At 38.4% G+C, this 14,162-nt stretch overlaps 1 protein-coding gene across 1 annotated transcript in view; it reads right to left on the minus strand.

The window, feature by feature from the left end:
* Window positions 1–14,162, minus strand: part of LOC126198736 (calcium/calmodulin-dependent protein kinase type IV-like) — a 610,244-nt gene that overhangs the window by 35,972 nt on the left and 560,110 nt on the right. The window contains exons 7-8 of the mRNA XM_049935272.1: window positions 11,578–11,653; window positions 3,914–4,046 (exon numbers count right to left, since the gene is read on the minus strand). Of these exons, the coding sequence (XP_049791229.1) occupies window positions 3,914–4,046; window positions 11,578–11,653 (209 nt within the window). The remainder of the gene's footprint in view (window positions 1–3,913; window positions 4,047–11,577; window positions 11,654–14,162) is intronic.

Here is a 14,162-nt window from a genome sequence, read left to right on the forward strand (position 1 = left end):
CTTAAACATCAAGTTCGCATTCCCCATACTGTGAATCTTGCCATGGTGAGGTGACTTGAGTTCCTTAATGATATAGTCAGCCATCTTGTAGGTGCAACTACAACAGAGGGATATCTGTGGAATGGCCAGACAAAACAAATGTTCTTAAAGGGGAGCAGCAGCCTTTTGAGTATTTACAGACACAATAGTCTGGATAATTAACTGATATGGTATTGTAACACTAGTCAATATGGAGTTCCTCTGTTGGTACTGCAAACAGCTGACAGCAAGGGGAAACAATAGCCATAAATTTTGCTGATGGCATGCAGCTCTACTGTATGGTAAATGATGATGACATCCTCCTGTGGGGTAAAAACAATATTATGAAACGGATGGATTGCTACTCACCATGAAGATGACCCATTAAGTTTCAGACAAGCACAACAAAATACTGATACACATTGTGCTCTTAGCCAAAGCCTTCTTCCAAAAAGAAAAGAAAATACACACATTCATACAGGCAAGCGTACCTCATGCATACATGCTTGTGTGAGGTATGCTTGCTTGCTTGTGTGTGTGTGTGTGTGTGTGTGTGTGTGTGTGTGTGTGTGTGTGTGTGTGTGTGTGTGTGTGTGTGTGTGTGTGTGTGGTTTTTTTTTCTTTTCTTTTCTGAAGAAGGCTTTGGCTGAAAGCTCACAGCTCCATGCTATTCATCACTCCAGTCATTATAGATCATGATGTTATCACAGTGACAACGATTAATAAAGTTAATAAATCCCTCAAGAAGGCTAGGGGAGTTTTTATGCTGGGAAGAGCAGTTAAAGTATTGTTGAAATCATACTTAGACAATGAATGGAGATCATTTAATTCCAGTATGTTGGAAACAGAGTATCCCACCAGGGTAGCCGAGAGTGCTAATGCGCTGCTTCCTGAACTCAGATAGGCATGCTGGCTTCACAGAGGAAGACTGCACTGTAGTTCCTTCTCTAGATTGTCACACAGATGACAAAATGGTAGATATCGAAATAGATTACAGAGGGATAGAAAAACAATTAAAATCACTCAAAAGAGGAAAGGTCACCAGACCTGACGGGATACCAGTTCGATTTTATACAGAGTACGTGAAGGAACTTGCCCCCTTTCGTGTAGTGGTGTACAGTAGGTCTCTAGAAGAGCATAGCATTCCAAAAGATTGGAAAAGGGCACAGGTCATCCCCATTTTCAAGAAGGGACGTTGAACAGATGTGCAGAACTATAGACCTATATCTCTAACATCAATCAGTTGTAGAACTTTGGGACATGTATTATGTTTGAGTATAATGACTTTTCTGAAGACTAGAAATCTACTCTGTAGGAATCAGCTTGGGTTTCAAAAAAGACGATCGTGTGAAACCCAGCTCATGTTATTCGTCCATGAGACTCAGAGGGCCAAAGACACGGGTTCCCAGGTAGATGCCATGTTTCTTGACTTCCGCAAGGCATTTGATACAGTTCCCCACAGTCATTTAATGAACAAGGTAAGAGCATTGGACACACACCAGTTGTGTGATTAGATTGAAGAGTTCCTAGATAATTGAATGCAGCATGCCATTCTCAATGGAGAGAAGTCTTCTGAAGTAAGTGATTTCAGGTGTGCCACAGGGGAGTGTTGTATGACCATTGTTTGCCCAGTGCTTGAATATTGCTCACTGGTATGGGATCAGTACCAGATAGGGTTGATAGAAGAGATAGAGCAGCATGCTTCATTACAGGATCATTTAGTAATTGCAAAAACATTACAGAGATGATAGGTAAACACCAGTGGAAGACTCTGCAAGACAGACACTCAGTAGCTTGGTACAGGCTTTTGTTGAAGTTTCGAGAACATACCTTCACCAAGGACTCAAGCAGTATATTGCTCCCTCCAACATATGTCTTTCAAAGCCACCATGAGGATAAAGTCAGAGAGGTTAGAGCCCACACAGAGGCATACCGACAATCTTTCTTTCCATGAACAATACGAGACTGGAATAGAAGGGAGAACCGATAGAGGTATTCAAGGTATCCTTGGCCCACACCGTCAGGTGGCTTGCGGAGTATTGATGTAGATGCAGAAAGTTTAAAATGACTGCAAATTGCACTCTGGAGAAGTATGTGTCAAGCAGGTGAATTAATAATGGAAAAGACTCACTGTAGTTTACTGATAAAATTCAGAAAAATGCTGTAGAGCTTAGAATCTTGCACTCTCAGTTCAAAAAATGATGTGTAAATAATGACAGGCAAAAATTAGTAGAATTTGTGTATGTACAAAAAAACCACACATGAAGCATAAAACTTCCACCTTCATACCTCAGTGAAACATTGTGCTGAGAACCTCAGAAAATTCTGGTCCTATGTAAAATCACAAAGTGCATTGTAGGTTTCTATACAGTCATTCATTGTCCAATCTGGTGTGGCAAATACAGGACAGCAAAAGGAAAAATGAAGTTTTTAATTTCATGTTTGAAAAATCAGTCATGCAGAAGGATCTGACTGGCACACAGATTACTGTATGGAGGACATAGAAACAGATATCCCTGGCACTGAGAAGCAATTGAAAGAGTTGAAAACAAATAAGTTGCCAGATCTGGATCAGCATCCCAATTTGGTTTTACAGAGAGTACTCTTTGGCATTGGCTCCTTACTTAGCTTGTCTTTATTGAGAACTTCTTCCCCAGTACAAAGTCCCAATGATTGGAAAAAAGTGCAGGTGACTCCTACATATGAGAAGGGTAAAAGAACAGAAGCACAAAATTAGAGCTCAACGTTCTTAACAATGGTTTGCTGCATAATTAGTGAGCATACTCTAAGTTCAAATAAAATAAATTTCCTTGAGACAGAAAAGTTTCTGTCCATGCATCAACAAAGATTTAGAAAGCATTGCTTTTGCAGAATTCAGCTTGTCCTTTTCTCACATTATAACCTGTGAAATATGCATCAAGGGCAACATGCAGAATCAGTATTCCTAGATTCCTGGAAAACAACTGACACTGCACCACATCGAAAAAAGTTAATGGAGATCCAACCACATGGAATAGGTTCCCAGATAAAGGAGTGGCTTGAAGACATCTTAAGTAACAGAACACAGTATGTTGTCTTGGACAGTGAGTGTTTGTCAGAGACAAAAGTATCATCATTAGAGACCCATGGAAGTGTGATAGCACTGCTCTTGTTTTCTATTTACAAAAACAGTCTGTCTGATAGGGTGAGCAGCAAGCTGTGATTGTTTGCTGATGATGCTATAATATACAGGAAAGTGTCATCATTGAGTGACTGTAGGAGGATACAGGATGACAGACAGAATTTCTGTTTGACAAAAGGCAGCCTGGTCTAAATGTAGAGAAATGTAAGTTAGTGCAGATGAGTAGGAAAAACAATTCTGTAATGTCTCAGTACCATATTGGGGTGTGCTGCTTGACACAGTTCTTTTCATTAAATATGTATGCATAATGTTGCAAAGTAATAACAAATGAAATGAACACATAAGGGTGGTAGTAGGGAAGGTAAATGGTTGACTTCAGTCAGAAAAGATAAGAGGAAATTGTGCTCATATGTAGGTGTATAGAGACTCATTTTTCTCTTGCTCCATTTCTGAGTCAGAAAAGAGAAGATTGGTAATGCTACATGGTACCCTCCATCATGACCTGTGTGGTGGCTTGCAGAGTAAGCATGTAGCTGTGATTGTGGTTTGGTGAAAATAAAGCTAATTCTCTTTGGAACTTACCAGCTATGTCTCAAAAGATAAAACATCTTTGCTCCTCCATTCCTACATAATATACTTTACACTGAAAATCAATGTCAGATCATTACTTCTGAAATGTGAACATTATCTTCAATTAGTTGATAAATACAGCTGAATAATAATCAAATCATTACTGAATTAGGTAAAATACTTTTTAAATATTATTGTCAGTACCTGTGTAATAAGCTCTTTGGCACTGTCAGACACTTCTTCCCACAATGGAGAAGTAAAGTTTGGGGGCTCAAACATGTAGCTGTCTCTTTCAGCTTCACTGCTATCATTCCAGTATGGTTCAAAACCACAAAGCCTGTGAAAAATAAAAACACACAATAAGTGATGAAGGCATCATTTATATTTACCACAAAAGTCTTAGTGTCACTGATTACCTTATTAAAATACTACCTGCCACCAATATTATGAATTGTATTGTCTCATGTGAGACTAATTAAAAAAGGTTCTGAAAATTTTTAATTTTAAAGAAATAAAATTGAAGTACTGGTAGCAATAAGTTTATAATATACAATGTACAAACACAAAACTGTAACATAAATAATAACTACTCAGCTGGGTGACAAACACAAACTACACCTTTTTGTGAAAAAAGCCCCAGATTAAGTTAACACTGAAATATAATGAGATGAACATAGAAGTGTACTTAAGATGAAGTTAGTGACTAAGACTGGATAGAGAGGGCATTCATGTAGAGCTACTTGGAGTGTTAGACCAAGCTCAGATAATCAAGAGGCCTCAAAGAAAGTGACAATCTGTAAATTACTACCAGAATGTCTCTCTAATATTGACACAGTATCAGTTTGTCAGAGATTTTGCAATGAGCATAATGACTGGTCTCTGGGAAGCTGATTTGTCATATCATGGCATTATGTCTAATACTGGGCATTTTATTATGACAGTGATGTGTGTGTGGAATCTGTGTAGGGTTAGGGTCAAACTTGACAAGTGGGAACTAGATTATGCTATTTGCTAAAACAAGCACCAGCTAAGCTCTGTCTTGTACTGAAAAACAAACCTTAATAAACAATAAGGCTTGATTCATTGTGATGGAAAGCTGCAACTGGTGTGGACCTTTCTGAATCATCAGTGTGAATGCATCTAATGTAGGCCAGACTGGAGGCAAGCCATTGGCTTAGCTTCCACTGTCCAGGAAACACAAATGCCGCAGACTATGACAGAAATGTGGCTGAATCAGTGGTATACTGGGCTGCAAAATGAAGTGTGTTAAGATGAGTACTGCTTCAAGGTGTCCTGCTGATATCATCACATACATATTAGAAGCTAACATGGTGACCATAATCTGGCAGTCTAAAAATGTTGAGCTGTATGGCAGACAAACACAAGTTGTTGGTTACAGCATGTGATCTCAACACCTACATATTCAGGAGAGTCTGAATAGTAACTTCTGCATAAGGGATATTTGAGAGAATGAGGTAATATCCCTCCTTCAGACAATTCCACATGTCACATTTCAACAGGAGACTGCCCAACATCATATGGTGAGGCTTATGTAAGGCTTTTGTAAATAACAAAAAGTACTGCTCCTTCTCTGACCAACATGTACACCTGACTGCCCATTACACATTTCTGTGATATTGTTGGTTAACAGTTTGTGTATCAGTATCCTTCAACAGCCTCTGTTGATGCTTTCACCTGAAGGGACATTCATTACGAAGATTTCTGAAGCTCTTTCATTCCACGATTAGAATTTATGATTGCAGCACACAGTGGCCTAATAACACTTCTTCTCAGACATTACACTCAATAAATTCAAAGAAAAACAAAACAATTTCCACACTGGCTGCTCAGTTGAAATGAATACAATACTTTATTCAGTGCTACTAACCAGTTTACACCTTAGTTCATTTTGAAGCACAGTTATAACATAATAGTGACAAATTTCATTTCATTTTCAGTGACAAATGTATTAATAATTTACTATTATTAAATTGCTATTAATTATTTGTACTTACTCACGCTAAAATTAAGATAATAAAAGTAGGAAGAAAGTCAGTACTTAAAATTACAAAACTCTCTCCCATTTTCACTCACACCTAACAAGGCCTGAGAAGAGTAAACTGTGCAGTGTTGTCAATATTAAAATGTGATATTAAAATTCCAACTAAAACATAGGATAAAGGTTCAAAAAATATCAGGAATGTGTCTGGCTGATAACTTACCAAAAAAATTTAAAAAATGGGATGAATTAGTGACAATGGTAATGCATTAAAACTTTCTTTCTAACAGTTTAGGGAGCAAGTCAGACACATCACAAAATCTTAAAAGTTGTATCACATTTTTCTCATTGTTAACTAAAATATAAAACAGATCAGGTCATATACTAATCTCTGTCCTCATGTTTGAATATAAAATATATTCTGTTAAAATGTGGAGTACTGTAATCTGTACAACACAGCAACCATACAGCAGAAGGCCCTCTCACCATAGCAGGAAGCCATGTGTCATCAGACAGTGTCCTGTCTGAAGATGAATGAGAAGGACTTCATGTCATCTCAGGGACCAGAAGGCGGCACCCCATTACTGACTAGTAGTTGGTTTTCCTAACCACAATTTATTGTTTGTCTCCTTTAGCCACTCTTTTTCCTACTGATGCATGACACTGTACCTCAATAGAGCCAAAACTAGTTTTGGAGTTTATAATCCATCATCAGGAGCATATTATGTACCTCTGTAGCAGCAACACACATGTCACTTAATGTGATGGAATCTGAAATCCATCCTGTCACATATTATACAGGCTGTCTTGTATTTTACTGATGTCAGCCTGTGTACTACATAATAGGACAGATTTTGGATCCTATCATGTTAAGGGGTATGTATGTCACTGCTTTAGAGATACATAATATCTACTGATGATCAGTTATAAACCTGAAAACTGGTTTTACCAAATAAACATTTATAGTGCAACTCGTGGTGTATAGATGATGTCCCTTAATAAATATCTGAAAACTGTGAATCACCAAGCATTCAGGATTTTTACATGTATATAGCTTGTAGGGAGACAGTACAATGACCTAACTGACTGCCACATCTGTAGTCATTGTAGTAGTAGTAGTAGTAGTAGTAGTAGTAGTAGTAGTAGTAGTAGTACTTGCAGTTCTAACAACAGTATCATGAGAAGGGTAGATTGCTGCTCACCACATACAGGAGATGTTGAGTTGCAAACAGGTAAAATGAAAAGACAGCTATACATTCAAGCTTTCAGCCAAAATGAATTCTTCAGAGATATTTCTGAAGAAGGTCTTTTGGCTGAAAGCTTAAATGCTTAGCAATCATTCATTGTGCCTGTCTGTGACTCAGTGCCTCATATGTGTGGTGAGTATCAATATGTCCTTTTCATAACATTGTCATTATTCAACCTGGGCTTTTCATTGTTTGGTAGTAGCTCTATTCATCCATGGATTACATTTACAAGGAGACTGAAAATGTCATGGTATTAAAATTTAAGAAATACTAAAATAGCATTCATGGAAAACCTTAATCAGGTTGGGTGGGTGAAGACTGGAACATCCACACTCTTGAATATACAGCTAGCATGTTTAAAACAGTGCTATATCATTCGGTTTATCTGCAGTGTACAATACTGTTTTGTAAAAAAATTATTTAATAATGTGAAAGACTAGTGCTAAAATTTTCATTCATTTCTCACTCTTAATCACTGTGCACAAAATACACACATTGTTTCACAATGTAACACTACACATCATATCGGCTTACCTCAGTACCATAGTGATGAAGTTTGATTTTCCTGTTTATGTGCTGGAATTTCCAGTTTACAAACCTCAAAATTGATCCAGCATTTGTCTACGATAAGTGAGATATTGAACTCAGAGAGTGGATGAATATTAGTATTGTACATTCCATGGCTTTGTGAGTAACATTTTCTTTTAGTAATATCTTTAATCATCTTGGTTAATTTATTTTGCAGTTTTATTCATCAGTAGAAGTTGTAACACAGAAAACAATCCCATAGCTAACAAATGCGTGTATATATGAACAGTTTTAACTATAAGACACTGGCTGTGCCACACTGATGATAGGACTCTATGGGTGTAACATATTGTTTGCAAGTATCTTGGTGTGCTCACATTAGTTCAACAAAGAATCAATATTCATTCCTAGAAATTATGTGTCTCTTACACAGTGTATAGAGGTATCATCTGTATTTAATTTAACAGTCATTTTCCCTCTAGAATCTTAACTCCATGGCATCTGTTTTCTTTATACTGTCTCACTTTACAGCATACTGACCAACTATAAACTTCCTCCAAGAATTCATTTGATTTCTTTTCAAGGAGTTATCCTGTTTTTTAGTGACTGATATTTTTATCATCAGCACACTGAATTTTTCCCTTGACTAACACCGCTGGAAAAGTCATTGATGTATAGGAGGAACAATATTATCCTAATATGTTATTCTGTGGAATTCCTGTATAAATAAATGTTGTCTGTTGTATGTTTAGCCCTCTTTGAGGTTTGTATTATCTTTAGTATTTGTACACTGCCTGCTAGATATGATCAGAATCAGTATTTAGCTACAGTCTCACCTGCTTCAGTGTCCGCAAGATCACATAAAACTCTGCAAGATGTGAGATGTATTCAATAAGTAATGCAGCACATTTTTTCTCAGCTAATTTCAGTTGAAAATATATATAATTTGATGTGTGACTTTGTGGAGTTTTCCTACTTCAGCCTCTATAGTTTCATGAAGTTGTGATAGGTGGGAGCACTATTCCCAGCCTTCAAAATGGCATCTCTGGTAGAGGTGCATTCCAAGCAAAGAGCTGTCATTGAGTTTCTTTTGGCAGAAAATTAGAGGATCACAGATATTTGTAGACACTTGCAGAATCTCTAAGAGACCTTGCCGTGAAAAAAAGCATGGTGAGTCATTGGCCAAGGCATCTGTCATCACAGCAACAAGTTCACACAAACCTGTCTGATCTCCCATGTGCCTGCCAGCTGCAAACAGTGGTGACTCCTGCATTTTGGAACATGAGGATACGTTCATGTCGTATGCAAAAAAGGCAAATGAACTTCTCCATCTCTGTGACAGTACAAGGCCTGAAACAAGACCCATGAGTAGCTCACAAAACTTCATTAGCCTGTTTTTCCTCATCCACCCTACAGCCCAGATCTTGCACCTTCTGACTTCCATCTGTTTGGCCCAGTGAAGGATGCCCTCCATGTGAAGCAGTTTGTGGACGATGAGGAGTTTATTGATGCAGCAAGACATTGGCTCAAACCCTGCCCAATGTAGTGATACCATGCACCACAGGCTATCCCAGTCAGGTGGCAAAGGCCAGTGCACTGAACAGAAATTATGTAGAAAAATAGGGCTTTGTAGCCAAAAGAATGGGAAATAATATTGTGTATTGGAACCCTGAATAAACCAACCTGCTCTCAGAAAAAAGTGGTGCATTACTTACTGAATACCCTTTGTATATAGTAAATTCATTTGGAAAATGAATCTTTATGATGTATTCAAGGAAAACCACTAAATAGCCACATGAGTCTCCCCTACTGACCAATTTGTCAATACAGCTACATAGTTGTGTTTACATAAACTTTTATTAAGCTTTGAATTAATAACATATGCAAGAGTACCAACTGTCCTGTATCTTACTAAGTTTAAAACTATTCTGGCTTCTTTAGTAACCAAGGTGACAATCGGCTCAATTCCTGGGTCAGGGTTCTTATTTGACCCACATTAAGTGTTGCAATGCTATGCATTGTACAGATTCAAAAAGGCTATGTTGTTCTTGAAGTAGTTGTGAAACCTGCTTTCATGGAATGCTGAGAAACAGTTTGATGAGCTGGGGAATCTGGAACAGCAGAGAAATTGTAAGACTGATTCACCATAAGGAGCTGTCACTGGATGGCAAGTGGTAACTCCTCAGCCTCATCATGGAGGCTGCATATAGGGCTGGTCTTATAAGCACCTGTGGCCAGACTAATATTCTCATGGAGGATAGCATCAACAATCTTGAGGTAACTAGGTCTTGCTGATCCATAAAGGATGCCTCCATAAGTGCATCCAGGGCCATACAAAACCTTTACAAACTGGAGCAGATGTGCCATGTTTACTCCCCAGGACCTGTGACTAAGGACGACAATTTTGAATGAAATATGAGGCCCAGAAATCTCAGATTTTTTTTTAAAATTTAAATTAGTGTCCTTCATTTGCAGGCCTGATACATTGAAATGACAACAAGAATGGTTAAAATCCACACAAACACACTTAACTGTAGAAAATATGAAGTCAGTATGAGCCAAGTCATCTATTCTTACAACCTGCAAGTTGCAATTGGTAAGTTGCTGTTACTGGGTTGATAGAGGAAAGAAAGAATACAAAGTCATCCACAAATGAACACTCCACTGAGTTCCATACCATATAGGTTATACCATTAATAGTAACTGAGAACAGAAGTGCACTTAAACTACTGTCTTGAGGGACACTATTCTGCTGATAAAATCTGTCAGACAGAGCTTCAACAATTTGGCATCTAAAAAACCACTGTGATAGGAAACACTGTATGAGTGCAGGCAATCTTGCAAAGAAGCCCCATTGATGGAGCTGTGTGAGAATATTTGTACATCCAAGTAGTTCGTAAAACTTGTCTATATCAAAAAATATGCCGACTAGGTGTTGCCTCCACAGGAAAGACTGATATAGCCATCTGCAGCAATGTCAATTTGTCAACAATGGATCAATACCTCCTGTCATTAAACTGAGAATGCCAAAAAAGTTCCTTGGTCTCAAGGGCATAAACAAGGTGCAGCTTACCATGTGCTACAGGATCTTTTCTACACAGTTAGTTAAGGCAACACTTTGATAACTTTCAGGACCAGACTCCTATGTATCAGTCCTGTAGGGATCATAAACACAAGATTACACTAATTAAAGTGCACACAGATGCTTTTAAGCAGTTGTTCTTCCTGTGCTCTGTAATTGAATGAAATGGAAAAAAAGCTTTAATAAATGGTCTAATGGGAAGCACCCTTTGCCATGAACTTCACAGTTGTTTGTAAGGTACAGGAATAGATATAGAAGGAACAAATAATCATCATCATCATCATCATCATCATCATGATCTACTCTTCACACTAGTGAGGCAGATATGGTTGAGCATGAGCCCATCCCGGAGTGTTCTATCCATCCATTCATTGATTTCAATGTGACTAGTATTGTACAGCTCATGCAGTGTATTTGGGAATCTGTTTCCCTCATATACCTCAAGATCTTTCTTTAGGACTTTTGCCTTGTACACTCCTTCAAAATAGTTTTAAAGCTCATTTTTAAAGTTCTGTCCCACAGCAACTGGAGAAGGTGTAAAGAAAGAGACTGTGCATAAAGTGACAGCTGAAGGGAGTCTCCTGAAACGTTATTAATATAGTAGGTCAGCTTTCAAAACTTAAAATCAGCCAGTGAATGGAAAATTTCTGACAACTAGAGGCAGGCACAAATAATGTCTTACTGTCTGAAGCAAAACACACTACCATAACAAAAAGCAGAAAATTTTGTGGGATTGGTCTTTAAACATCCTACAACTATCAAAATATATTCAAGCACCTTATTTGCCAAATGAAAAGGAGAATATTCTCACCATGGGAACTACAAGGCAAAGTGCTGAACAATGAAACTTTGCCTTGATTATAGACTTTGTTGATCTGGAAATGACACAAAGCATACAGAGTGCAGCTAAATTCATATTCCAAAAAGACATAGATGCTAACAGAATTGACAAATAAAAGTGCAAAATACTCAGCAAATTAGTTCTTGAAGTATATAAAGGCAAATGACCTACATGATGTACATAATCACACCAAGGCTCCAGATGTCAGAAGGTGGTCCAAATCCTTTATTCAGCAGCACTTCTGGAGCTGAAAAATACAAGATTTTGATTATTTTGTATATATACTCTGTACATATATAAACCATTAAACTGCACTGAAGATACCCCCAATGTCAGTCTTAAAATTATACTGTCTTAGAGTATTAAGTGAAAGTCTATAGTAACTGCACTATTAGTCATACATTTCTCTCTCTCTCTCTCTCTCTCTCTCTCTCTCTCTCTCTCTCTCTCTCTCTCAGAGTGTGTGTGTGTGTGTGTGTGTGTGTGTGTGTGTGTGTGTGTGTGTCCATGCTCTGCAGAAAACTGCAAGTTTGAAAGTTGAGATCTAATGGTCTTGTCATGAGTCTGTACACTGCTCATTTCTTTCTCTACCCTGTGAATGGGTAATTTTCATGTCTTGTATCATTATCAGGATTTTCTATTACAGTGACTGAACTGTAATTGTTCATAAGCACTTAGTGTTGAAAAAGAAAAGATTCCTGGAATTACAACTGAAGGCATTCTAAAATGTAATATGAATGTAGAGTTGTTGTCTACTAAATGACTAAAATCACAATAGTGATAAACATAGTAAATAAACACTGAAAGGATCTCTGTCTGAAAGCAAGATGATTCTGAGATGATGTAAATGAAAGTAGATACATATAGTATTAGGATTAGCACCCAAAAATTCTAGTTGATGCCACTCTGTCTCTCTTAACATAATAACAGCACATAATTTGTACATATACAGGATTTCCAAAAGTTTTAGCATAAAATGAGATGGACGGTAGAGGATCCTAAGCTTAGTATTTCGATATGAAGCAGTAATGGAAGACAGTGAATATTCTAGGGAGTATTAAGACCTGAATGAGCAACATATACAAAGCTTGTGGTTATAAGCTACTGAAGAAATCTTGTTTCACGTAACTGCTCCATTTCTTATAGGGAATTAGCAACTTTTAGCTCAACAGTTTAAAAGATAATGAACAGGCTTAATTTAAAGTTATTTGTTCACTGCCTTGTAATACATTGCTCCAACCAAAATGCAGCCCCACTGTGACTGCTGTGCTTGAACATGGGATGGGTTGCTTGATGTTCATAAAAAGCTGGAAATCGCCCTGACAATTGGCAGCTGCTGTGAATCAGGCATTGGAAGAGCATTCAAGAGTCATATACCTGTGACACCGATATCAGAGGTACCCCAAGTTCTGTCCTCTCCTGCGGATCATGTCTCCTCTGCAGAAAGTACAGGCTCTGCAATTAATCATCCACTTGACTGTGAGTGGCATTTCAATGGTAGATTGGGAGCATGAAAGACTCAGAATTTTGTATCAGTCCTTCTAACCAACAAATTTGAGGTGCTGTCTTTCACCCGTTTTGAGGGAACCTGTTTTTTTCTAGTGTGAAGAGGAGGCAAACACAAAAGGGTAGAGGTATATTAATCTTCAGCATTTCAAACACATGGCAAATGGTGGTACCCCTTTGAGAAATGGCAGCAAGGGACTGGAAAGGACACTAGGTGCACTCAGTGTGTATGCCTGGAGCCTCATTCAACATGTTGAAGAGGCTATTCCAGCAGCCATTGAGGGAACAGGGTGCAACCAACTGAAGACTATGGTGTATGTTTGAACAAATGATACCTGTAATACAGGCTCCAAAGTCATACTTGAGTCATTTCAGTAACTGGCAGAGATGGCTGAAAAGATTTGTTACCAGTACATTTGAATAACACATAAGTGTTATGGAGAACCTTTTGGAACTCAAATGGGAATCCCTGGAGAGAAGGTGATGTTCTTTTCAAGAAACATTACTGAGTGAATTTAGAGAACCAGCATTCACAGTTGACTGCTGAATGCTTCTACTGTTGGCAACATAGCTTGCACATAAGGACCATGAAGAAAAGATACGAGAAACTGCAGCTCATACGGAGGCAATAGATAGTCATTTTTCCCTCGCTCTATTTCCGAGTGGAACAGGAATGGAAAAGACTAGTAGTGGTACATGGTACCCTCCACCTTGCACCAAACAGTGGCTTGCAGTGTCTTGCAGATTGTCTATGCAGATGTAGACCAGGCTTTTGCATGGAGTTTCAATGAAGCTCACAATTTTAAGCATTATCCTGGGAACTCATTGTTGCCCTTTGGTTCTGAATGAAGTGGACAGACTTAACCCGAGGCTGTGGACATTCTGTGATAAGACAAGCTGCAACTTGCTGGACTTGCACAATAGGGTACAGCTCTGTATGATCCCTTTAAACGTGCCAGGTGTGCACTACACATCAGAGGCTGCTACTTAAGTAGCAGACTGCAGGAGGGGTGCACATAAAGTTTTTTTAGATTAGGTGACACTCCATCCAATCCAGATAACAATGAGTGTAGTAACACTGTTCACGTTTACGTCGCACTTCACTTAGCGTAGACCGGGACTGTGTCCTAGGCATGCCCGATGTTAACTGAACGGGCACGGCCCGTGCTGCTGGAGTTGTTGTTGTTGATCTTGTTGTTACGCCGGCAGAGGTCGCGTCTGAATTCTTGCGTGCCCTCTGGTGGACGGGA

This window comes from Schistocerca nitens, chromosome 8, assembly GCF_023898315.1.
Source record: "Schistocerca nitens isolate TAMUIC-IGC-003100 chromosome 8, iqSchNite1.1, whole genome shotgun sequence".
Taxonomy (NCBI): Eukaryota; Metazoa; Arthropoda; class Insecta; order Orthoptera; family Acrididae; genus Schistocerca; species Schistocerca nitens.